At 36.3% G+C, this 27441-nt stretch overlaps 1 protein-coding gene across 1 annotated transcript in view; it reads left to right on the forward strand.

The window, feature by feature from the left end:
- Window positions 1-25671, forward strand: part of Mettl8 (methyltransferase 8, tRNA N3-cytidine) — an 86693-nt gene extending 61022 nt beyond the window's left edge. Inside the window, exons 4-10 of the mRNA XM_090342650.1 lie at window positions 9938-10290; window positions 13706-13755; window positions 18278-18341; window positions 20499-20638; window positions 23946-24052; window positions 24190-24255; window positions 25314-25671. Of these exons, the coding sequence (XP_090198776.1) occupies window positions 9938-10290; window positions 13706-13755; window positions 18278-18341; window positions 20499-20638; window positions 23946-24052; window positions 24190-24255; window positions 25314-25456 (923 nt within the window). The 3' untranslated portion in view covers window positions 25457-25671. The remainder of the gene's footprint in view (window positions 1-9937; window positions 10291-13705; window positions 13756-18277; window positions 18342-20498; window positions 20639-23945; window positions 24053-24189; window positions 24256-25313) is intronic.
- The last annotated feature ends 1770 nt before the right edge of the window (window positions 25672-27441 follow it).

Genomic DNA, 27441 nt, shown 5'->3' on the forward strand with positions numbered 1-27441 from the left:
GAGAAGGTGATAGTAAGCAAAAGGAAAGAAATGTACATACCACCTCATAAATGTAAAGGCAGCCCTGTTGTATATCACTTCTAAAACAACAATAATCATAAAAAAATAATTGTTGTATTTTTGCAAACTCCAGCCATAGTTTCAGAATGGAATATGGCCAATAAATGTTTGAGAATGCATACCAGTGGCAGTACTGCCTACAGTCCAACCAGCATTGCATTCCTTTGCAGGAACTCTGTCACCCTGTTTCTGAAAAAGTATAACTTTGCTTCTTGCCAGCAGCTGCACAGACATATTTTCCACATTACCTAAGCTTCTGTTAGTGACCACCTGGGTGTGACAGGGAGTATTAAATCTAAACTGAATTAAAGTTATCTGACATTTTAATTCATTTCCAGGAAGTTAAAAATGTATTTCCTGATCATACAAAAAACCAAGAATTTTTTTTACTTTCCTTTGAATATTTCTGTTCAGAATATAAATAGATGAGCAGGACTGATAATATTCCCTTAAAATGCTCTGGTTGCGGCTGCCTATTTTGTCCTATTTATGTTAACAATGAACTTGAGTGAAGCTAATGAGAAGGTTATTTTAGGGCCCTGGAAACCACAGTAAAGGAAAATGACAGTTCCCACAGAACCATAGTGTGACCAAAATAGAAAGGTGGTGGCTGGTCTCTCTCTCTCTAGAAGCAGGAAAGGCAGGGAGGAGAAGGTTGATTGTGCCATTCTGAAGCATTTGATTTGCTTATTAGTATAGCCGGTCTCTTTCTGAGGAAGTTTTGCTGGCTTCTGTGAAGGCAGAACAAAAGATTTCATTTCAAAATGACTCAAGGAAGAGGTTCTGCTGGGCCCTTTCACATCCTTCTATAACCCCTCTCAGTGCAGTGGATTTAAGCATCAGCCTGTCATTGCAGAGAGGAACAACTTAGGAGGTGACTGTCTTATCACACTCAAACGGAGGTTGCACAGAGTAGCTCAGGCCGACAAGAGAGTAGCAAAGGAAGAAAACTTGCCTTCCAAGGGACTGTGCTGAGTGACAGGCCATCGCAGTGACAGCCACTCAATGAAGGTTTTGTGCTAGGCTTCATAGACCTACCAGTCTGCAGAAGTACTGCATGAGGCTTCTGACCTGTGATATCCAATGTCTGATGAGTGTGAGTCAAGGTGAATGGATGGTTTAAAAGCTCTGCTCCCAGGTTTGGAATTTGGCCTAGTGGTAGAGTGTAGACTGCTTGCCTAGCATGCACAAAGACTCGGTATCACATACATAGAAAAAAGATGGAAGTGGAGCTGTTACTCAATCGGTAACTCTAGCCTTGAGGAAGCCAAAGGAAAGAGCTCAAGCCCTGAGTACATGCACCAGGACTGGCAAAAAACAAAAAAACAAAAAAAACACACACACTGCTTCAAAATTTTGTGAGAACCCTAAGGAAGTCTTGACATGGCTTTTCCATCAGTGTTTCCACTGGCCACCATCTTCTCTAGTGTCCTGGGTCTCTGAAAGAGCCCATATTCTACCCTCACAAAATGATCATTTATGCAGCGAGAGCACCATTTATGAGCCTACCTTACTATAGTAATGCCACCAGGAGGAAATACTGATTATTCTTCCTGAGCTGGCCCACTCTGGCACATTACTTTTGGTCTCTATGTCGTACTCTCCCATCACTCTCCCATTTCTCATCTATTGTCTCAGCTGTTAGTGAGAACCAAAGCCAGGAAACACCCTCACAATCTGAAAATAAGGTATGCATCACAGTCTTTTTCCATAGGATGGTTCATGTCTTCATTCTGTAACTAAAATGTACAACATCTAGCTTCTCATTAACAACATTTCTTTCAGTTACATTGCCCACATTAATGGCTTTTTAAATTCCACATTTACCTTTCACAATTACTTTTCAATTCCATTATAGTTCATATTTCTTTTAAAAGCCGGTTAACTGCAAGAAATAAGAAAGATACAGTCAGCAGTTTTAGAGTTAACATGATTATGTTTTATAATTTCCTAAAAAGATCTCCAGTGTGTTATATCTCAGCTGGCTATGTAGCAAATGTAATGGGTTTTTTAAACTTAATAACAAAAGCAGCTGCTATTTCCATTTAAAAATATCCTTGTAAATAACTGCCTACCTAGGCCAAGTTATCTATATCAAGCAGAATAACAAGAACCTCTCTGTATCTAACCTGATTCATACTTTACCACTTAAGAGGGAAAACAAAATAAGAGTAGCTAGCAGTTTTGTGCTAAAAAATAGAGTATTTTTTAATCAGATGGCTTTAGCTGTTTAAATTTTCATGTAGTCTTTCAGAAATACACTTTTATTTTTGTAATTTTAGGTTTTCTTTTATTAGACAATGAACTTCAGTGACATGTGGAAATTTCCAACTTTGAGAGCTCAGGTATTTGCGTAATTGATGTGCAAAAATAACTTTAAATTGCTTTTTTTTACATGGCAACTTTGAATAAATTTTCATAATTCATATTAATCATATCATATATGCCAGATACATAAATGGTTTAGTTTTTTAGTTATGCTGCTTAGAGTGATGTAGATGAATTCTGAACATTTAAGTATAGTTAGTATTCCATAGTCCTTTTTCCCCCTCAGCAGTATTAAATTTAATAAGTGAATAATTGAGAAGTTGTTTCATCTGGCTGTACTTAAATAGCTCACTATATCCCTTTTATTGCTGTCAGCACAGAGCAATTAACTCTGGCCAGCTGGTAACTTGGGACAGCAAAAAGAACAAAGAATTTCCTCTTAAGAAAATGTATGGGGCTGGGTGTGTGGCCTAGTGGTAGAGTGCTTGCCAAGCATGCATAAAGTCCTAGATTTGATTCTTCAGTACCATAGACACAGAAAAAGCCAAAAATTGGGCTATTTCTCAAGTGGTAGAGCACTAGCCTCGAGAAAGCTCAAGTACAGTGCCCAGGCACTGAGTTGAAGCCCCAGGACTGGCAAAATTAATTAATTTAGAAAAAAAGAAAATGTATAATTCATAGACCTGTTAAACAATTAGAGAAGATTAAGATAGAAGATTTCGCCACGCCATACACTTTCATCATTATTGGTCTAAACTTGTGATTAGTTAACTACAGATTGAAACTAATGGTCAGAATACCTCCTCCAGTTCTTCAGTTAGCATACACTTTTGTAGTTAAGGTAAGGAAATTATACACTAAATGTTGTCTTATGCTCATAATTACAATGAGTTTGATCAGATTTCTGTGGTGTCTCAAAAGCTGTCATACATTCCTGGGAAGTATGGAGATGCCAGCCTTGGTTGGAGATATTGCTGAAACCACAGCTTTACAAAGCCAAACATAGTTAGATGCTAATGGCTTACGTTTATAATTGTAACTACTCAGGAAGCTGAGATATAGAGACTCATCAAGGTTTGAAGCCAGCCAAAACCTTTGCTACACTCCATTTCTAAAATAACTAGCAGGGGCTGGGAGTTTGGTCTAGTGGTAGAGTGCTTGCCTAGCATGCACGAAGACCTGAGTTTGATTCCTCAGTATCACATACATAGAAAAAAGCCAGAAGTGGTGCTGTGGCTCAAGTGGTAAAAGTGCTAGCCTTGAGGAAAAAGCCCAATGACAGTGCTCAGGCCCTGAATTCAAGGCCCAGGACTGGCAAAAAAATAAATTAATTAATGAAAAAATAAAATAACCAGCAAAAAACAGAACTAGGGGCATAACTCAAGTGATAGAGTACCAACCTAGCAAGCGCAAGCTCCTGAGTACAAGCCCCTGTACCAACAAGCAAGCAACAAAGAAGAAAACTACATTCGAGATCAGTCTTATTAATGTATAGTATATGTATATGTAAAATAACATAGGGAAGCTCTTTGGAATAACTGATGTGCACTTATAACAGAAATTAATATTGGGATGTGGGTACTGATATTGGCATGTGGCCATGGGAGAGGGTGAAAGAAGGTGAACATGGTTAAAAACAACCCTTTATGTACAGTATGAAAATCTTGTTGAGCTTAGTTTGGGAACGGGCGAGAAGGAAGAAAGAATAATAGAGGGAGGGAAGGAGGCAGGTGTAAGAGGGAGGACGGGAGGGAAGGAGTAGTGGAGGGGAAGGGAGAGAAGGAAGGAAGGAAGATATTGTAGACATAATTTCATCATGAAACCTTGCTCATATTTGATACAACTCAATGAATAGTATCTAATTAATTCTGTATTTCTAATTTGTTTTAATGATGCCAATCAACATTATTTTTACAATTTGATTGTACTGATTGTAATGTCAGACTGAGGTTTTCATTTCAACTTGATGCTTCGTAATTGAGAGGAAAGTAGGAATCAGAAAAACTGATTTTGCTTCAGAAGTATCTTGGAGAGGATTCATATGGACTTGGTATTAGGAAGATGTTGGAGTGTCATGCTTATATAGCATGTGTTTTAGAGTTTCATAGAGTTAGAGTCTGAGTCCTGGCCTGCTCTTTCTAGCCAGGTGACCTTTGGAAGAATTTTTTAGTCCATTTATGCCTGAGTTTCTTTACCTGTAACACTATATACCTGAGGGATCTTGTTACCTACAACTTAGTACAAGAGAGACCCCACCATACCAACATATACCCACACTATGAAAAGGGATATTTTTTTTCCATTTGGAGTGGTGAAACCACAAAGAGAAACTCAAACTGAGGATAAACAGCAAAATGTATTCAGTGACCAAGTAACAGAGAAGTGGGAGTCTGAGCCCGTGGATAGAGAAATTATACATATAGGATAAGAGAAATGAAGAGGAGGAGAAGGGTGGGGTGGAGACAACGGAGGATAATGTGGGGATGAATATGATTAAAACATGTCAAATGCATATGGGAAAATGCCACAGTAAGCCCATTTTGTACAATTGATACATGATAAAAAAAGGAAATGAAAGGGACAAATTTTCAGGTCTTTTTTTTGGAAATGAGCAGAGCTTTCTCATGGCTCAAGAAACCTGTTTTTAACTTTTATGGTCTAGTGTGTATGTACTGTCTTGTGTATGTACTATGTAGTGTGTATGTACTATGTAGGTGGTAATTGTGCCACTTAGTAGGGAAATTAGATTATAATAAAGTCAGAGGTTGCCTGACAGCCATCTTACATAAAACAGTTTGAGTAAGCCCACATGAAGAGAGACTTTTGATCTTCAGGTCATGTCCTCGTGGATAAGCAAGCTAGGCAGAAATTCAGCTAGTAGCCATGTGCAGTGGCTCACACCTGTAATCATAGCTACTCAGGAGGCTGAGATCTGAGGATTAAGGTTCAAAGCCAGCCTGGGCACAAAAGAATCTGAGACTCACTCCAGTTAACCTCTAGAAAAACAGGAAGTTAGGGTGATAGCCTTGAATTGAAGAGCTCAGAGTCACCAACCAACCCGTGTTCAAGCCCCATTACCCACCCCCTACCCCCCCCAAAAAATCAGCTTGGTCAGTAAGCAACATATAAGGCAACACTATTGATATAATTAAATGGGAAAAAATTCAAGAAAGCATTTGTCATAATGTCTGACACATAAACATTCAATGTGTGATGTTATTTTGAATGCTCTTATTGACACAATGATTTCTGTAACTTTATTTTTTCTCCTATTTTTGGGTGGGAAATACTTAAAATATGGCTTGAAAGTATATATGTACTGACAAAATTTGACTGTTGTCTTCTAATAATAACAAACACCTTTTTTTTTCTGTCAGTAGTGGGACTTGAACTCTGGGCCTGAGTGCTTTTCCTGAACTCTTCAGCTCAAAGGTAGCACTCTGCCAGTTGAGCCACAGCATCACTTTTGGCTTTTTCTGTGTGTGGAACCAAGGAATGAAACCCAGGGCTTTGAGCATGCTAAGCAAGCACTCCACCAGTAGGCCAAACTCCCAGCCCACCCTTTTGTTTTATAGCAGGGACTCTTGATATGTAGTCCAGCTCTTTTTTTTTTTTTTTTCTGTGGGTCATGGGGCTTGAACTCGGCCTGGGTGCTGTCCCAGAGCTCTTCAGCTCAAGTAGGTCTCAGACTTCTGCCTTAGATTCTGTCAAGTCTTTTTGACAAAGATTTCATGCACTAGGGTTAAATTTAGATGCATGACAAGTTTGCTATCTGAATCAGATTATGGTGGCATCACTACAGATTGACTTTCTTTATAAACTTTAAAAAGTAAAACAGTAGTAAAGGCTGATACTTAAAACAGCAGTCTTAGAACTGATACAACTGATACAGTTTGTTCTCCAAAAATTTGTGGAGTTTAATAGGAAAATATATAGACTGCTTAGCTATGCTATTTTTTTTTATTTTTTATTTTTTTGCCAATCCTGGGCATTGAACTCAGGCCTGAGCGCTGTCCTTAGGCTTTCTCAAGGCTATCACTCTACCACTTGAGCCAAAGCACTACTTCTGGCTTTTTCCGTGTATATTGTACCAAGGAATCAAACCTGGGTGTTCATGCATGCTAGACAAGCACTTCTGCCACTATGCCAAATTCCCAATCCCTAGTTATTTTAATTCCACTGCCTCATGAAGGAAATCTAACAAAATGAATGGAGAATTCAATTAAGACTCTATCTTTATAGATACAAGATAGAACTTCAAAACTAGAACTATGTAATAGTCATTAAATCATTATGCTTAGTCCAAATTTTCATCTGATCTTTTTTTCAGTTCTGGGCTTGAACTCAGAGCGTGAGCACTGTCCTTGCATTCTCAAGGCTAGCGCTCTACCACTTGAACCACAGCACCACTTTGGCTTTTTATGTGTATGTAGTACTAAGGAATTTAACACAGGGCTTCATGCATAGTTGGCAAGGACCCTGCCACTAGGCCAAACTCCTGGTCCATCATCCAGTATTTCATAAGTAAATACAAAATAAATTTTAGAGTTATCAGTGCCTTTCCTATTGTGTGAAAGTTCTTTTTTTGCGGGGGTGGGGGGGAGGCCTAATGGACCTTTAATAGGTGTGAACAAAATGTATTCTAGCTGGGCTCTGCTGGCTCACACCTGTAATCCTAGCTACTCAGAAGGCTGAAATCTGAGGATTGCCATTAAAAGCCAGCCCAGGCACAAAAGTTCATGGACTCTTATCTCCAATTAACCACCAGAAAACCGGAAGTAGCACTGTGGCTCAAGGAGTAGAGTGCTAGCCTTGAGCTGAAGCGCTCAGGAACAGTACCCAGGCCCAGAGTTCAAGACCCACATGGAAAAAAACAAGATATTGTAGCTAAAAGTTTTTTGTTAAGATTGATGTCCTTTATTTGCTATATGTTTACCTGTTTGGAGTTTTTGTTGTTGTCATTGTTGTTTTGTTTTGGGTTTGGGTTTGGGTTTCTTTTTTTTTTTTTGCCAGTCCTGGGGTTTCCACTCAGGGCCTGGGTGTTGTTCTTAAGCTTCTTTTGCTCAAGGTTAGCACTCTACCACTTGAGCTACAGCACCACGTCTAACTTTTTCTGTTTATGTGGTACTAAGGAATCAAACCCAGGGCTTCATGCATGCTAGGTAAGTACTCTACCACTAAGCCACATTCCCAGCCCATGTTTCCCTGTTTTTACTTACAGTGATTTCACTCACTTATTCCCATGGTATTAGGCATTGGAGTTATTTCCCACTTACTACTATCATAAATACCATTCACATATTTTCAGCATGCTACTCACAGGCACTCCTTACTCCACCTCAGTTAATTCCTAGGGGAATACATCTGCAAGTTAATCAAAGTATAGTATTAAATTGTAGTTACTGATTAATTAATCTTATATTCACTTCACACTTAGTTTGATATTTGAAGCCCAAATGCTAAAAGATGTGACTAAATGTAGGCTTTCTGGCTGCTTGTATTAGGTAGAAGAAAATCTTGTACCTTCATAGTATGAGTTTCAAAGAGACTTTAAGATAAAGAAAGAAAAGGTTTAAGAAGACCCTTGGGAAATTTGGAAGCTTTCTAATTTCTCCTGAGTCTTAATTTTCAGAACGCTGTTTTGCTTTCTTGCACAGAATACCAAATACATTCCAGTTGTTAGATGTAGGCTAACACTGTTTTCAAGATAAATATACACCTTTATATTAACCAAAGTAGACTTCCTTCCCTCAATGCAAGTGTGAACATGTTTGGGACTTAACAATCATATGGTTTTTTTTGTTATTGTAATAGAGATCCACCATCATTTTCCAGAGATGAGAGTTTTGGCCTTTATGGCAGCCCTACTGCCACATACAATTCAGTTTTGGTGGAAAGGAAGTTGCATGGCTAGATGTGCAGAGGTTCATGGCACTTGACCAAAATGATGAAATGGATAAAAGAAAAGGAAAACTCTAATTCTGACTACAGACAGTTATCCTGAGGCTCGTGTTTTTTTTTCAAATTATGGATGAAATGAGTCCTTTAGTTTTAGTGTAGCTTATTTTGAAATGGATAGTAAATCCACATAAATCAAGATTCAGAAAAAAATACTTCAAATTGTCTCGAGTGGTAGAGTGCTTGCCTAGCATCCATGAAACCCTGGGTTTGATTCCTTGGTACAAGGTACACAGAAATAGCCAGAAGTGGTACTGTGGCTCAAGTGATAAGAAATCTCAAGGACAGTGCCCAGGCTATGAGTTCAAGCTCCAGGAATGGCAAAAAAAAAAATCTTGAAATTATGCTCTCAGCCCCCCTGTTCCCCTCCTTATAGGAAAGGATTATGCAATTCATTGTTATTAATTATGCACCTATCCATCCAAAGGTATTTCTTTTTGCCTATTCAAGATAGTGAACTTATACATATACTTTTATGTCTCTGAATACACACACACATGTAGTTTTTCTTCTCTTCCTCCTTTCTTCTTTCTTTTTTTAAATGAATGATTGCATAATGTTTACATACCTTGCTTTTGCCCCCAATCATAATTCTGGAAATTATTCTATATCCATTAGAAAGCTTTTGTACTTTTGAAATTTGATGTGTCATCAGGTTGGGCTATATAGTGAGACACTGCCTCAAACAACCACCACCAACAAAATCACTGTCTGCATTGTGGAAAAGTAATAGTCCAATGGATTAAGCCTAGAATTAGTCTGTTCTATAGTAGAAGTTAAATCATGTTTCTTGGGAAGATAAGAGAGCATGTGGATTCCTTTATTAATATAAGAAACCAGTGAGAAGAGGAGATGGCTAAGAATTTCCTGAAGCTTAGAGACATTGCCCTAACCCTGGCCACTTGGTCTTGGATCAGCATGACAAATTATCTGTCTAAGAAAGCATCAGTATTTCTCTTGAAGGCTTTATGGTTAGAGAAGTCAAAAGAATGTGATGACTTGTGGGATAGACGGCAGATTCGGAGTCAAAAATGTGATCTGATTCCATGATAATTGAGGCTATAGGACCTTAAACACATGAGCTCAGGGCCTTCTTCCAAAGCAAAACCAGGAGGCTAGAGTAGACTATTCAACGAACCCCAGCTCTAAAATTGTGTGACTTATAATTTCATAGCTTCCTTTCTGATCACCATTTGTCATATTGAAACTGCTTTTTTAGCAAGACATAGTAATACATGTCTGTATTCCCAGCTTCTGAGTAGGCAGAGGCAGAAGGATTATGACTCTGAGTAGAGACAAAAAAGAAGCTGTTCTCTTTAAAAATTATTGATAAAAATGTGTTAAGATTCCAAAATTAGACAGTAGAAAGTAGTTTACATTTATTATATTTCTCACAAAAATTAGTTACTATTACAGTAAGAGCAGACTTACGTATGGGATTAGGACCAAATGTCTCATATTCTGATATTTTGAAGGGAATTAAATACACCTCTAATTTTAACTTTTTATTAGTATGATTATTATAATATTAAGGGTATTAAATAGCAAAATAACTGTCAGTAAATAATGTAATATACTTAACAGTTGCCAAACTAGTAGCTGATGATAAATATTCTTCATAGTAATTAAGTCTTTTTGTCTTTCATTTTAGTTAAGTATGAAAGTGAAGCTAGCAAATATTGGGACACCTTTTATAAGATTCATAAGAATAAGTTTTTCAAGAATCGTAATTGGCTGTTGAGGGAATTTCCTGAAATTCTTCCATTTGATCAAAAAATTGAAGAGAAGGTAGAAGAGTTATCGTGCGATCATGTAAAGACTAATGCTGCAGATTGCTTCTCAAGAAAACAAGAACCAAAAAAACATTTCAAGAAAAATGGTTTCTCAGATGATCAAAGCCAACCAAGGTCTGACTTTTCCAACATGGAGCCTGAAGAAGCCAGAAAAGGACTTAAGAAGACTGAAGTGTTTCCTGGTAGCAATGCCACTTTCAGAATTCTAGAGGTACTGTGTTTAAAGGCTAAAGGTATATACTGAGAACACTTTTAAATGTATAGGCACTATTATTTTATTAGTGATACAGGTTGTTTGGGTGAAAAAATACCAAATCTAAATGCCCAGAATACTTAATTAGTTAAGGGATTTAGGTAGATAGATAGATAGATAGATAGATACATAGATAGATAGATACATAGATAGATCTATATAGCTATATAGCTTTTTTGCTCATAACACTACCACTTGAATCACAGCTCCACTTTTAGTGTTTTACTGGTTAATTGGACATAAGTCTCATGGACTTTCCCTGCCTAGACTAGTTTGAATCTGTGATACCCAGATCCAGCCTGAGTAATTACAGTTATAGACTTAAACTTATAATGATAGCACGAAGTGGTGGTGTGTGTATTCAGTAAAGTTTTTTTTTAATTTGAACAATTTATTCAATGTGTTTAACATAGCTGAGCATTTTATTCATTTGTGAAACACTTCAGCTCTTCAAATGTTAGGAAATATTATGCACTTTGCACCCAGAATCAGGCTACCAGATACACTTTTCATCCCTGAGATACTTTTTGCTTTTTCTTTCTTTCGATCCCATTTGAGCTTTCTGAGGAGTTGCCTGTCTATTATTGGTAAATCGGAGACTTTCCACTCAGGCAAGAGAAAGTTATGATGGACGTCCATTTGTTTCATTGAGATCCAAGTCACTGAGGTCCACTGACATTGACTCTATCCATGTATTAACATATTCAGTTTGACAGAAAACAACCATTGTACTTTATAGCAGTTTTGTTCTGTGCAGCCAAGAAGAATGATATGATTTCAGGAGAAATGAAGACAGTCAGATGGTGGTGTACTATTTGCTCCTATTCACAAGAGCATTTTTACATGATTGAATAAAACAGCTTTATTTGAGTTTTCACTAAAACTATGAAAAGATTTTATTGTCAGTCAGGTTTTAATTGTGTCTTCAATTTCATCTTTGTTGCATTTTTCTCTTAATTTGATTTCATTTCTAACTTAAGAGGAGTATTTTGTTTGAGGGATTTTTTTTTCTTTTTTTTTTTTGCCAGTCCCCGGCCTTAAACTCAAGGGTCTGAGCATTGTACTTGGGCTTTCTCAAGGCTAGAGCTCTACCACTTGAACCTACAATCCCACTTTTGGCTTTTTCTATGTATGTGGTTCTGAGGAGTCGAACCCAGGTCTTTGTGCATACAGGCAAGCTCTCTACCACTAGTCCAAACTCTTGCCCGGAGAGAAGATAAAATTTTGGCATTAATTTTTACTCTCAGTAATTACCCCCTCTTATGTGAGGTAGAAATAAGTTGTGTATAATTTATCATAATCTAGTGTAGATCTCAATTTTCTATTTGTGAAAACTAATTCCTATCTTTTATTATAAAGATAATATATGTTGATTACAAGAATTTGCCATTAGAGAACTAAAGAGAAATAAAAAGAAATGAAGAGCAGCAAAGAAAAATAAAATTATCCACAATACCATGAACAGATGTTGACCACACTTATCATTTTACTTACTTCCTTTTATGTATGCTATAGAGGCATCCGGGGAATTCGCCTTTATTATATTATAAACAGTTTTCTCTGTCTTTAAAAATTCTCCAGAGAGCTGGAGGTATGATGCAGCAATAGAGCTGTTGCTTAGCATATGCGAGGCCTTGAGTTCAAATTCCAAATTGCAAAAATGTATTACTTTTTAAAAATATTTTCATTGCAGGAAAACACTTTGCTATGTGAACTTGTACAATTTTACTTACCTATTTTCATACTAGTAGGCATTTAGATTGTTTTCAGGCTTTCTGCAACAAAAGGGTTTTAATTGCATTTTCTTTTTATTGTTATATTACATTTACTAGATTATAATTTCTTAACAATACTTTTAAGACATTGTTGAATTGCTTTCTAAGAAGTTATGGGCTGGTGGCTCACACGTGTAATCCTAGCTTCTCAGGAAGTTGAAATCTGTGGATCATGGTTTGAAGCCATCTGAGCAGGATGGTCTCTAATTAACAAGCAAAAATCTAGAAGTAGAGCTGTGACATAAGTAGAACACTAGTTTTGAACCAAAAATCAGGAACAGCATTCAGGCGATGAGTTTGAGCCCTAGGAACTATACCAAAACAAAAGTTTATAATAATTCCAGCTCCATAGCAGCTTATGTCTTACCTCATCATACCCTCTTTGATCGAAATATTCTTCTATTTTAGATATTTTTCCTTTATTAGACAAACATTATACCTTGTTTTATTTGCACATTTTTTATAACCAAGTTTGTTACATAGTTTTGCAAGTGTTAAAATGTCATTTGTGCTTGCTTGCATTCTGTCCATTTTTCCTTTTTTCTTTTTTTATTGTCAGGGTAATGTATAGAGGGGTTATAATTACATTTGTAAAGGTAATAGGTGCATTAATTCTTGAACATTGCTACCCCCTCTCATGTTTTTGTCACCCTTTCCCTCCCAATCATCTTGTTTTACCCCCTTCCATTCCCTATTTCAAATAAACAAATAAATGTATATATAATATGCCAGGTAACAAAATCAGATACATGAGATTAACCATAAGGGGGGAAAAAGAGCAAAGAAATAACTGCACATAGTACATTAAAGACAACAATCACGCAAGATAAACCTCTTGTTTCCATATCCTAGAGTTCATTTTGTTTAGTCTCTTCCTGTATAACCTTATGTACATAGCTTTTGAGTTATTGTAATCCTCTTCTAGGAGTGTCCTAGATGTGTACTAATTCTTACAAATGAGGGAAACCATTGAGCCTATGTTCCTTTGAGTCTGGGTTACTTCACTTAATATGATTTTTTCCAAGTCTTTCCATTTCATTACATACTGGGCAATGTCATTTTTTTTCTGATGGCAGCATAGAATTCCATTGTGTATAAGTACCACATCTTCTTGATCCATTCATCTACTGAGGGGCATCTGGGTTGTTTCCATATTTTAGCTATGATAAATTATACTGCAATGAACAGCGTTGTGCTAGTAAGTTTAGTATGTCCTTGTTTCTGGACATTTTGGTAAATGCCCAGGAGTAGGATTGCTGGATCATAGGGAAGCTCTATATTTAGTCTTTTGAGGTCTCGCCACACTCCTTTGCTTTTTTAATGAGCATTGCCCTTCATCATATTTATTGCAGATTTTTTTCCACATCATGGTAGTCACCTCTCAATTTGATTTTATTTGCAGCCTTGTTGTATACAAGTTTTAAATGTTTCCATAATTAAGTTTTTTAGTATTATACTTTATTTCACTGTCTTTGAATTTAGAAAGCTCTACCATATTCAGAGACCCAGTTTACTTGCTGCTGTTAATAAATATCTGACAGGAAATCAAAGGAAAATTTAACACATTCATGGTATTTGTTTTTTTCTGTTGATTTTAGGTTGGCTGTGGTGCTGGAAGCAGTGTTTTTCCAATTCTGAACACCTTACAGTGAGTTTTAAGAGTTTTTCCTCCAGAATATTACATATTGATGGGATGTTGAGAACTTTTAGAAATATGTTGTCCTGGCTGGGCACGGTAGCTCATGCCTGTGATCCTAGCTACTCAGGCTGAATCTGAGGATCGCAGTTCAAAGCCAGCCTGTGCACTAAAAAGTCTGTGAGACTCTTTTCTCCAATTACCAGAAAGTTGGAAGTGGCACTGAGGCTCAAGGGGTAGGGCAGTAACTTTGAGCTGAAGATCTCAGAGACAGTGCCCAAGCCCAGAGTTCAAGTTTCAGGACCAAAAAAAAAAAAAAAAAAAATGTTGTCCTGTATATGCTATTAGTGAATAAAGCAAATTTCAAAAGGAGTGTCTTAGTTGCTAATTTCTCATGAGCTGAGAGTCACTCTTAAAAGATCTTTTACAGCCACAGGCTATACACTGTGGATTTGAAGTAATGTTTAAGCTTGTGTTTATGTGGATAAGAGAACAAGGGAACAAGAGATTTTATCCTTTCACCAAGCTAACACAGTCACCTCAGATATTATGTGTTTCTCCAGGAGGTTTTACACAGAAAATTAAGTCTAAAGTTTACACACCTTAGTCTTCTTATTTGTCATCATTTCTGGAGCAACACTCAGTGTGTGTAGGACCTTCACATGTCACATCAGTGTGTGTAGGTTTGAGATTGTTTGGAAGTGGCAGCAACTATCCCCAGTCTCAAAAATAAAAGTAGATGATAGGACCAGAGATATTTCCTGACCCACCCTTTCTGTTCACCATTTCACCTCTGTCTGAGGATTTCCATGATGAGGGAGACACACCTTATTAAACCTTCCAAATACTTTAGACCTACATGACTCTGTCAAGTTCCTTTTTTGTTTTGTTTTCTGTTTTTAAAAGGGAAGTTCACACAATAGTTTTCACATTATCTTTCGACAATAAAATCAGCATAAGCATAGAGTAGAATATTTCTGTTAGGGGAAGGAGGGGTTCACTCATCATTTCCACCTTCTTAAACATAACCACTGACAGAATTTTCATTTTACATGCATATTTTTCATTTAGCAGTGTGATCTTTTAAACTTTTTATTATGAAAATGTAAACACATTTGACAAAGAATAAGTAAAATTAATTTGCATAAATTCACCACCTTTTTTCAACAATTATTAACATAATACCAATATCATGACACTTCACCTTCTATTACTCAAGATACATTTCCAGAAGTTAGGACATTCTCTAACACTTCAATAAACCCAACCTAACAAGTAGTAATTCCTTAATAGCATCCAGTGACCAGTTAAAATGGCTATGTGCAAGCGATACTGGTAAACTTACAGTTTTAAATGGATTTTCTCTTTTCTGTTTATTATCTTTGTTTTCCCTTTTTCAGTGTCAGCACTGAAATTTTCTGGTCCCTTTTATTACATTGCCCGAATCCTTCAGTCCAGTGATACCAGAACTTACAATATTCATAAATATATACACTGGAATTTATTAATTATTTCTTTTATATTCCTAATCAAGTTGCCTAACAGTTCAATATAGGTGGTTAGGGCTCAGTATTTTCTTGATTGCTTAACTCTGATTTCCTACTTGTTAGTTGTATTTTTTCTATTTCTCCCTCAAACTAATTATTTCTGACTCTCTTCTTGAGTCTTCTTTTGCTTCATATCCATGTTTTAGATATCATGGAAGCTCAATAGCCTAAGATAATTAATACCATCTTTAAAAGCCAACCAGTGATCTGCCTCCAAAGTGAACACTGTTTTTTTTCCCACCTAAGAAATTGTTTCATTACTTTTGGAGAATATAGGATTAATGTTTTATATTTTCAGAATATCTTACCATAATTATATCTCTGGAATTGAGAGGTCAGATCATTTTCCAAGGATCATTTAATTCCTAACAGCCCTGCCAAGAGAGTGCTTGCTGGTAGTAGTGATATTTACACCTGCTTCCTGGGAGAAGAGCCAAGGCAGTCAGCTGATTTTACAGAAAGGTTCTGGAAAGTCATTGGGTGGTCACAAGATTTTAACTTGGGATGCTGATGTAGTAGGAATTGCATCTGAGAGGTCATGCTGCCACTTTGATTGGCAAATGACACATGCTTTCCTTTAGCTTTTAGACTGTTCTGTATCTGGTAGGTATTCAGTAAAAACCCAAAGTAGTCTTCAGACATCTTATAGTATGTTAGATATATCAAGACAGAGGACTATGTTAGTTTTAAAGTCCTGAGAAAGCAGAGGCAGATCTATGACAACACTACTAATAACAACAACCATTAATAGAAATGACTACCATTTATTAACACTCTTGACTCAAATACTTTGCTGGAAACATTACTGTATGCATCCATTCAGCCCTTATAACTACCTTAGATACCACTTTCATCTCCATTTTAAAGATGAGAAATTAAATTGTCTTTTAGTACATAAATAGATGGGAGAGCCAGGAATCAAACCTTTGGCAATCTGATTCCAGAGCCCGCGTACCATTAGATCAAGTTACATTGTGTACATCTGAGTATTAGCTGAGAATATCTCAAACACTTACAATCACTTGGAAGAATACAAATCTGATGTCAGAGGAAACAACAGGGTTATATAAAGTACCATCTTATTTTTTATTCCATATGCTTACTTTTTTGTTAAATTTATTAAATGTTAGAGAATTCTCAAATTGCCAAACCATACTTTGCGATCCACTTTAACTAATTAATTTATTTTTATATGCTTGGGTTTTTGAGACAAGGTCTCACCAAGGTAGCCTAGAATTTCCAAGTCTCTGGCTTATTTCTGAATGTTTGGATCATAAGTGTCTGACACCATTTTGGAAAAATACTGTTTACTTACATGAAACAACTGAAAGAAAAAATCAGTTCAAGTTTTAACTTTGTTTTGGTACTGGTTAACCAAGTTCTACTCATCATATGTTAACTTGTATGAGCAAATCTTAACTTTAATGTAAATCTCTATTGCAACAAAATGAATTAATTATACCTGACCATTAGTATTCATCAGTGAGTAGCCTTCAGAGTTGTAATCTGAGGTTGTTTTGAATGTTGATAAATTTATGTTTGTGCTTATATTCAATGTTTATTTAGAAGTCTGCCTTATTTCAAATGCTTCTTAAATAAAATTTTGAAGTCTGAATTTTGTGGAGGTTTTTAACTTTTATTTTGATTCTGGAGACCTTATTTTTCATTCTTTATTATTATCATTAAGTAGTTGCCAAAAGAGGTAACAGTTTTGTAAGTCAGGTTTATAAGTACAATGCTTGTTCAGTGTCATCCCTTCCTTCGTCCTCTTACGTTTTGTGTTTTAAGGCCCGTTTATATGTACTGCCACATACTAGTATGAGTTCTCAAAATCAGCTCTACTTCTTGTCCCTGGCAGGTGCTTCTAACCTCTAAACCCTTAGACCATTTCCTCTTCTCCTCAGTAATGCCGTCTTCCCCATGACAATTTTTTTTTAGGTTTACACTTTAGAATGCTTACCTTCTGCACATCCCTATCAAAGTTGTCCTAAACAAAAGCATAAAATACTCAAGAGCCAGGACCACACTTATATTTAGGAGTGTTGTTTACTGATGTACTGACCTTTTTGTGTAATTGAAACATGGTTCTTAGCCACATGATGCAAAGGTTATTTGATATGAGTACACAGGGGATGAGCAGGAAGGGTATATATCTGCCCTGAATAGCCACAGGCCATCCCTTGTTACTAAATTTCCTATAAAGACCAGTGGAGAGTGCTTAAATCCAAAGGCTAATTAATGGATGGATGTTTCTAGAAGTAGTGCTTATATACCACTACAAAAAGATGTGTTTCTTGGGGTGGAAAGTTTGGCCTAGTGGTAGAGGGCTTTCCTGACATGCATGGAGACCCCGGGTTTGATTCCTCAGTACTACGTACATAGAAAAAAGCTGGAAATGGTGCTGTGCCACAAGCGGTAGAGCTCTAGCCTTGACAAAGCCCAACGACAGTGCTCAGGCCCTGAGTTCAAGGCCCAGGACTGGCAAAAAAAAGAAAGGAAGGAAGGAAAGAAGAAAGGAAGGAAGGAAGGAAGGAAGGAAGGAAGGAAGGAAGGAAGGAAGGAAGGAAGGAAGGAAGGAAAAGAAAAGATATGTTTCTTCTCCATCAAGTCATAGGAGTCTCTGAGAGATTCAAGAGCCAAATGAGTTGTTCAGAAAGGAAAAATAATGAAAGTACAGGGGCCTGAGAATTCCTGGAGAAGGATGAACATTGACTGATCTCAGGAGCTACAAAATGGAATTTGTAGATTTCCCCTGCAGGAGTCAGATGAAAACTATGGAAGATAGACCCAAGCAATAGGAGTTAAGCTACCCTGTTGCTAATAAATTTTTGTTGAAAAACAGCATGAAGTCACCCATGAACACGTGTAGAAATTGTAAGATAAGACAAGCCAGATGCCATCCAGAAGTCTAATAAGTTAGTCAAACCTATACTTCTCTGGTTTGACCAAATCTTGACTGTAAATTAAACTTCCTTCCATTTTCCTAGGACTCTTCCAGAATCCTTTCTCTATTGTTGTGATTTTGCATCTGGAGCTGTTGAGCTTGTAAAGGTATGCCTTCTTTTAAGATAGTCTCATTTGTTTGCTTTCAAAGTGGTTCTTTTGAAATGTCTCTGGATCAAATGTTTTCTGCAACCATTTTTTAGTTTTTACAATTTCTGATACATATGATGTTAATTATTCTAAGGCAATAAAAATTGGTATGGATTTAAGATAGACCTCAAAGGACAAGCATTCCTAAGTAAGCCAACAGCACCCCGGGATGACTAGAAGATACTAACCTACAAAATGAAGCCTGTGTATCTGCTCATAAATAATCATACTCAAGCAACTTAATTTCAGAGGAAACCAATTAAAAATCAAAGTTTTTGTATTGTAAAATAGACTTTAATTCTACAAGATCTTGCTTGTATTTGTATCTTTAAAGCCTTAGCTGGACGCAGTGGCTCACTCCTAGCTACTCAAGAGGCTGGATTTGAGGATCAAGGTTCAAAGCCAGCCCAGGCACAAAAGGACCTGAGACTCTTCTCACCAATTAACCTCTAGAAAATGGAAAATGGGGCTTTGCTCAAGGGTAGGGTGGTAACCTTGAGCTGAAGAGCTCAGGGACAGTGCTCAGGCAGAGACCAAGCCCTATGACCCACCAAAAAAAAAAAAGCCTTAATTGGTTTAATTAAAATTTGTGAAATGAAAAATATCTGTGAAGGCATTTGTCATGAATCTGAAATGTCCTATTCTATCACAAAAACAGTGGGGAACCTAGGCTTGTCATACAAGTCCCAGAATGCGAGTGAGGACTTAACTTTGAATGAAGACAGAAGTTTAATAAATAGAAAGGGAAAGCAAATTCTATCAATAGAAATGTGCAGTAAACACATTAAGGCTTTTAAAAATTAAGTAAAAACGTGGGCCAGAATGGAGTTCAGTGGTAAAGCTCTTGCCTAACAAGTGCAGTGTCCTGGATTTGATCCCCAGTACCAAAAAGAAAATACAAAAAAATACATTTAAAAATTAAGTAAAAACTTAATTTCTTTTTTTTTTTTATTGCCAGTCCTGGGCTTGAGCTCAGGGCCTGAGCACTGTCCTTGGACTTTCTCAAGGCTAGAGCTCTACCACTTGAGCCTCAGCACCACTTCCAACTTTTTCTATATATGTGGTACCAAGGAATCGAACCCGGGTCTTTGTGCATGCTAGGCAAGCACTTTAACCACTAGGCCAAACTCCTGGCCCTAAAAACTTAATTTCTTATAATAATATTCATTGCTAACTTTCCTAAAATAATAGCTAATGGGGAGAAAAATATACCTATAGTCACAACTTTCCTAAAATAATAGTTAATGGGGAGAAAAAATATATGTATAGTCACATTTGTAGAGTAAATAAATGTTCACGTGTTGATATATTTCTATCTAGTGTTAATTCTGTCGACAGATTATATGTGCATGTCACTTTAGTGTAACTTTTTTTTTTTTTTTGCCAGTCCTGGGCCTTAAACTCAGGGCCTGAGCACTATCGTTAGGCTTTCTCAAGGCTAGAGCTCTACCGCTTGCGCCACAGCACCATTTCTGGCTTTTTTCTGTGTATGCGTTACCCGGGTCTCCGTGCATGTCAGGCAAGCACTTTACCACTAGGCAAACTCCCAGCCCCATTTTACTGTAACTTTTTAAAATTATTTTTAAATTAAAGTTTAAAAAAATGTATTGAAATGGTTTGTATTCTATTCCATTTTGACATACACAAATGATTGCTTTTTAGCAAGGGTTTGTTTTATTATAACCAGGTTAAAGTAGGGAGAAATAGAAAAGGAGAGAAACATTTCCAGCTCTTTGTTTAGGTAATGAGAATTAGAGATTCCAATTGAGTGATTTAACATACTTCCAGAATCATACGGCTGTCACTATCATCTAATTTTGAATATGTAGTATAGAAAACCGAAAGCAGTGGGAGATTTGGAGCATTGCTCAGTTCCTCTGAACACAGTAGGCCTTCAGAAACATATGCCAAGGCCAAGTGCTGAGTTTCAAATTTGGGAGCAGCTTGAAATAAGCTACCAGAATACAGAATTGGAAATAAAGTGCATTGAGACTTATAGAATAAAAACTCTTGGGTGGGGGGAAGAGTTATAAAACTATTGACCTTTTCATTAAGGTAAACCCTCTGGGAAATCTGCTAACTTAAAAAATTATTATTATTCCTTCTTTGTGCCAGACACACTCATCCTACAGGGCTGCCCAGTGTTCCGCCTTTGTGCATGATGTATGTGATGATGGCGTGCCCTATCCTTTCCCAGACGGGATCCTGGATGTTGTCCTCCTTGTCTTTGTGCTCTCTTCTATTCATCCTGACAGGTAAGTGACGGGAAAAGGGCAAACCAGATGTATAAAGCTCCTTTGTCAGGAGTGGTTTTTAGAACTATCAAAGCAAAAATGACAATTCTTGAATTTATTATTTCATGAACTACATTATGTATAATATGCAGCCTTTTAAATGTAGGCCTCCCCCCGCCCTTTCTTCACACTTTAAGAAAGAAACTGGTCAAACTATTTCATTAGTGAGCTTTCTGTCACTGTCAGAATGAAGTGAGCATATTCTGGCAAGACACATACCTATTAAAAGTGACAGTGCTTCAAGAAAATTACAAATTCAGCACAGCCTAATAGACTCCCAGAAGGGAAATTGTACTTGGTGATCAGAAACAAACATCTTTGATTCCGCATCTTTCTGAATGTTCATGAAGAGGTGGGCTATAGGTCTATTTGACTTCATTCAGGTTTAATGATGGGCTTTTAAATTTTTGTCTTAAAGAAGCCTGCTAAAGAATTTGGAGTTACAGTGATTTGCCAGATTATCCTTGGGCCTTTATGATCTAAGGTGGGCTGATGACCGTCATACACAGACATGAACATGCACACAAACACATGCTTGTAGATGTGAGGCAAGTACTCTGCCACTGGGCTGTAGCCTCAGACCTGAAATACTTAGTGACTGTATATTTGTACACTGTTTTAAAACTATAAATGTAGCATGGTATCCTTAATAAGTGGCTATTAGATCCAAAGAGTACAAGGGTAAGGACTCAATAGTTGCATACCCAATGCTATGGACATGGTAATAGAAATATAAAAATAACTATATAGACATAAAAACTTATGACTCTATAGACATAATGTTTTATTTCATAAATTAATATGTTTCCATGACATACAAACCCTTAGCCTAATTTTGATTAAGTTCTAAAAACTAAGTCCCAGTAATTGTATATAGAGATTCCCTTTTTGAACACTTGTTTGTTAAACTTGTCATTTGAAATATGATGTAAAAATCAATGTTAATTCTTTAATTAAAAAACTATAAATGTAGCTTTCCTACAGCAAGTCAACGTGGTATTACAGCAATGGAAATGATCATCTTCTTTAAATTCTTGCTGCCTTCTATGTGTTTCAGCATGTGTGTGCTTTTATAAAGCTTCCTAAAACTTAGTTTTCACAATCTCTAGAAAGAGTGAACGGACTGGGACCCACAACTTTGGTGGATGAACATAACCCTGTTCCAAAGAAATGGACTTACCATGTGTTTCTTTTTTTGCAATTACAAAGTCACTAGGACACTGTCTTTTTACTTAGAAAAGATGAACACTTTGTTCACTTAAGGAGAACAAATTAGATTTCCAAAGAAATCCAAAAGAGAGTTATATTTGCACCTATAAGTATATCGAGTTTCATGAAGCTACTTTTTCCTCTCATTTCTATCACTTATTTCTTTTCTGCCAATCTGTTAATCTGTTGGCCATGTTCAAGTACTAGCAGAAAGATGTCATCTGTGTATTTTGTTACCTTATATGAATAGTTAAAGAGACTATGTAGGTGGATGAAGAATAAGATTTCCTATTTGGCACTCATAACAGGAAATATATAAATTCTAAACAAGACTGCAAAAAGACTATTGAAATTAGAAAATGTATTTTCTCATGATTTGAATTTAATGTTAAAGGAAAGGGAAAGCAGATGTCTTGAGAATATTGCCTTCCTGGTACAATGTTTCATTTTGTTTATTATAAAGTAAATTCAGATGTATCATGTCAGTACTGCTTTCTTTCCTACATGGAAATGATCTAAATATATAATGTAAGTGAGTTAGATATAGTAATCTGTACTTGAAGTTTCAGCAACTCAGGAAACTAAGGTAGGAGTATCACGTAAGTGGTATAATTTGGGGCTGACCTCAGTAACATAATAAAGTCCATCAAAAAGAAGTTATGAATTCATTAATTATATTAAGATGAGTGACTGGAATATGGGTAGCAGCAAAGTCAAAGCAATGTCTTCAGGATCTTTTAGAATTGTAAGTAGTAGATTTGTGTCCAGACAAGTTCCAAAAAAGGAGAATTGTGGCAGTTTGGAAAATCTTGGCACAAATAAATGTCAAGCAATTTAGCTTTAAGTCACTTAGATAAAGTAGATGTGGCAAGGATTTTTTAACAGCTAAACTATATGATAATCACATTGGTAATAAATTTTATACTCTGTCATTCCTAGGGCTTCATAGGTTCTTGTCAGTAAAACTTGCTGCTAACTCTTGTCACTCAGTATTGATATGAGATCTGAATCTTTGCTGTCCTAGCCCATAATCACAAGAGCCATGAACACATAACCCAGAGACACTAAATTAGCAGCACTTGTAAGTGGTTATATTTGACTACATGCCACATAAACAGAATGAGTTTATTAAAGGGAAGAAAGCAAGGGTGTCCCAGCATTGAGCTGGGAATCAGGGTATAAATAAGATTTAAATAGGCAAAGAGTAAGAAGGAGTCAGGAGAGGAAACTATATTAGCAAAGGCATGGGTTACAGAACCAAGAATGTCAGTTTGTTAAACTGAAAGAGATACTTTAGGTTTGGAAGCAGTAAAAAAGATGTCATGATTCATTAAGGTCAGTAGTAGACTTAAGAGCTGTACTAAGAAATAAATTTTTTCCTGATTAAAATCATGGAAAATTTTTGTGCAAGGAGGTGATTTGGCAAAGCCATGATTTTAAATAAAGTAACTTACAGGTGGCATTCAGGAAAGATAATAAGGCACATTAGGAAGTGGTTCTGTTTCCAGGCTTCAGGAGACAGGAGTACGTCCTAGTGAAACTAGTAGAGGGGAGAAAAGAGAAAGTAGTGTATGAAGTGAAATCAATACATGATGTGAGTGAGTATACCTTTGAACCAAATAAAGCCAGTGGAATGAGCTAACTTGGAGTAAAGATGATTTCTGCTTAAATATGTACAATTTGGAGTAGCCCGAGAAAACTGTGTGTGTGTGTGTGTGTGTGTGTGTGTATGTGTGTGTGCGCGCGCGCGTGTGTGTTTTATCTCCCTCAAACATCTTACTTTGCTGCAAGTATCAGGAACATCTGTGGTTTCACAGTTTAACTTTGGCATCATACATCATTGACTTTTTTTTAAAACTCTTGGCCTTTTCAATCTGATCATTTAGCAAATCAGTCTTTTTCTTTTTTTTTTAACTTTTTGACAAAATATTTTTTGTTTTGTTGCCCTACATTTGTAGTTTACATTTCTGGCCTGTTGAGGTTTTCCTATTTTGTTTTTAAGAAAGTTAAATCTAGTGTATGAAAGATCTTCACAGAGTATTTTACTTTATTTTCAAAGGATGCAAGGAGTTGTCAACCGACTTGCTAAGTTACTGAAGCCTGGGGGAATGCTGTTATTTCGGGACTATGGAAGATATGATAAGACTCAACTTCGTTTTAAAAAGGGTAATACTACATTGCATTGAAGTTATTTTCATCGTCGTGAAGATTGCTTTGCTTATATTTGATGTCAAATTGTTTTGGTTCTTATTGTGGTTTTTTTTTTTTTTAAGAAATACCAAGTTCTCACTATTATTTTTTAGGGCATTGTTTATCTGAGAATTTCTATGTTCGAGGAGATGGTACCAGAGCGTATTTCTTTACACAAGGTATGCCAACATATGTGTAAATAATTAGCCATGAAAATTCTTTTTTGTTATTAGTTGCAGAAAAATTAAAAAGCTATAAAAAGGGGGCTTTAGTTATTAACATAACATCAGATATCTTCTTACTTCAGTGCTTATAACTACATAAAAGCTTGAAAATGGCCTTCCCCACCCCCCTTTTCATCTTTTTTCCATTAAAGCTGCTATAGGAAGTAACTTGTTTCACTCTCACACTGAAGTAGAGGTGCTGAATGTAACTGCAGAGAGTGTTAGTCTGGATATGAAAACAACTGAATATGTCACAGCTAAAGGAGAGATTTTTTTTTAAAGCAATAAAAAGTTTTTGTCTAAGGACTGGAAATGTAGCTCACGTAGATTACTTGTCTCACAAGCACAAGGTCCTGAGGTTTGGTTTTGTTTTTTAACACTATTTAACTCTGGTCAATTTCTTATTCAAAAAACATTTTTTACATTACCAAATGAATCTTGTATTCAAGGATTTTACCAAACTCCATGTATTTTAATGTGCTAATTTGGACCACTGTAAACCAATGAATACTCAGAAAAAGGTACCTCTCAACATGTCAAAAGCTGAAGCCAATAGTTTTACACACCTGCTATTGCCTGTTGTATTAGTCTGTTTATACAACTTACATAGTGTGTATGTGTGTCCTAGAATTTAGGCACTGTTCCTATATTTTTTTGCTCAAATCCAGCACTCTGCCACTTGAACAATACGTCACTTCTGGCTTTTTGCTAGCTAATTGGAGCTAAGAATCTCCTGGACTTTTCTGCCCAAGCTGGCTTTGAACCATGATCCTCAGGTCTCAGCCTCCTCACTACCTAGGGTTTCAGGTTACTTAGTATATTTTTATGAAGAGAAATACAAAACAAAAATCTCTTGCTTTCCTAGGATTTCTTAACTTTTTATAATAGAGAAAACAGTACTTCTTCGTATAAATAAAATTTAGACGACCAATCATTCCATCAATGTTTGGTTGCACATTACCTTCCTTCTATCTAGTCATGTCTTGTCTTTGATTTCTATTTTTGTCTCAAAGGAGAAGTCCACCATATGTTCCACAAGGCTGGATTAGATGAAAAGCAAAACCTGGTTGATCGTCGCTTACAAGTCAATAGAAAAAAACAAGTGAAAATACACCGAGTATGGGTCCAAGGAAAATTCCAGAAACCATTAAAGTAGATTCAAAATAGCTCCAAACTGTAATTTCCACTTCTTTCTTATGATTGAACTATGTATTGTGTTAAAGTACAAAACCAGAGGGCAATGCTACTCAAAGACTCAGGCAAATCTTTCATTTCTAACGGACAATGAGAGAAGAGAATTTGTTTCCTGCTATCTTGTCTTAGGTAAGCTTGTTTATTTTTAAGCAGATGTAAGTGACTATTATATATATTCATTTATATATATATTCATTTATAAGCAATTAATTAAATTACTGATGTAAGTTATATAATTGAAAAATCATAACCTGGCATTTTTGTAGAAGTAGAGGAAATTATTTACTCGTAAGGTTTATTAAAATAATTCCTAAACAATCAAACTCTTTTTCTACCATCATTTGATAGTAGAGAGATGGCATGCTTTGTTGGTAGGGAAAGCTACAAGATGAAAGTATATTGTTTTTTTAATTGTCCATTTTCTCTCTTTAAAAAAATTCAGACAATAACATTTAAAATGCAATGATAATTTATCCTTCCTACAATTGGAGTAGTCCATGGTAATATTACTTTTAAGATATTCTTAAATGTACAAATTATAAATTCTCTTTGAGACAACTGTCACACTCAAAAAAATTCTCATAACTTTAGAGATTTACTATCTTACCCCAGAAAGGAAGTATACTGGTTTGCAAATTGTACTTTGTAAATCTAGAGTTCCTAAGACGGGCCTTTAATTACATAATATTTACTGAATATTTACATTGCTTTTAATTTTATGGAATAATATAGTCAATAAATGCCAAGCCTTCAGTTTTAGTGAGCCCAAGTAGGGTCTGGCTGGCAAAGCATTCATGTGCTACCCTCCAACTCATGACCTAAGATAATATATCAACAAATGCTCAAATAGAAACCTAGATGGTAAACTTTGGTTGTCAGTCACAGAAATCCTGAAGAAATTGATAGTAACCACTGACACCTCTTATAGTAGTGGTAGCAGCAATAACAGTTCCAAAGGAGAGATGGACTATTGTGAAGAATGGGGACTAATCAGGCATCTAAAAGGAAATGGGCTTCTAGCTTGTCCTTGACCTTCAGAATAATGTAAGAAGACAAGTCTGTTTTGTATGGACGTTAATTTTGAGGATAGTGATAAATGAATGGCAAGAGTTCCCTAGAATGTATAGAGACCTAGAATACAGGAGCTATCTGAGGTGAATAATAGAGGCCTAGAATACAGGAGGGAGCTGTTTGAAGTCAGTTGGTTGTTTTCTGTTTCATTTTAGCCATAGTATTATACAAATGTCTTTAGAGAGTTCAATTGGAGAGTTGTCTGTAGAATGGAATGAAATGAGGTTAGAGATAAGTGGCTAGAAGACCACAGAAAGAGTTTTGCTTTAAACTTGCCTTGGTGGCAAGTCCTTAGAAATATAGTTACCAGGGTTTCTGTTTAAATATGCATGCATCAGCAAATATAAAAGTCAAACTTTTCCTGAGTCTCTTAACTCAGTTGTATTTCATAATTAAAGTGTGCATTTAAAAGCCAAACGAGTGGTGAAAGTATTACATACAAAGACAGTTTAGGTAAGTTAATGTTGCTATGGGAACCCCAGCAGATCTTCTTGTGTCTCCATTTAAAAACCATGGCCCAAGGTAGTTTTAAAAACAACAGAAGGTAAAATTATTCTCACATTCTCACACATGTAAATTGTACTGTCTCTCTCAGTTCTAAATAGCAGATTCAAGCCAGCCTCTTGACTAGCACAGTAAAATTCAGCTTCGTGTTTTTCTATCATGTATTACAGCATGTGAGTTAACCTTTAGAAGTTTCAAAAATACACCAACCAAATTTGGACTGTGAGACACACACTGAGCTGTCTTAGGCTCTGTCCAGTGTAGATCTCTTATTCCCCATGGCTGCAGAGCAGGCCCTGTCCCCCAGGTCTTTTGCTTGTCCAGTTAGACTGACTTTTACCTATTCAGCCTACCTGTATCAACTTCAGTTTC

Source organism: Megascapheus bottae, chromosome 12 (genome assembly GCF_031878675.1).
Source record: "Megascapheus bottae isolate mThoBot1 chromosome 12, mThoBot2.hap1, whole genome shotgun sequence".
NCBI classification, from domain to species: Eukaryota; Metazoa; Chordata; class Mammalia; order Rodentia; family Geomyidae; genus Megascapheus; species Megascapheus bottae.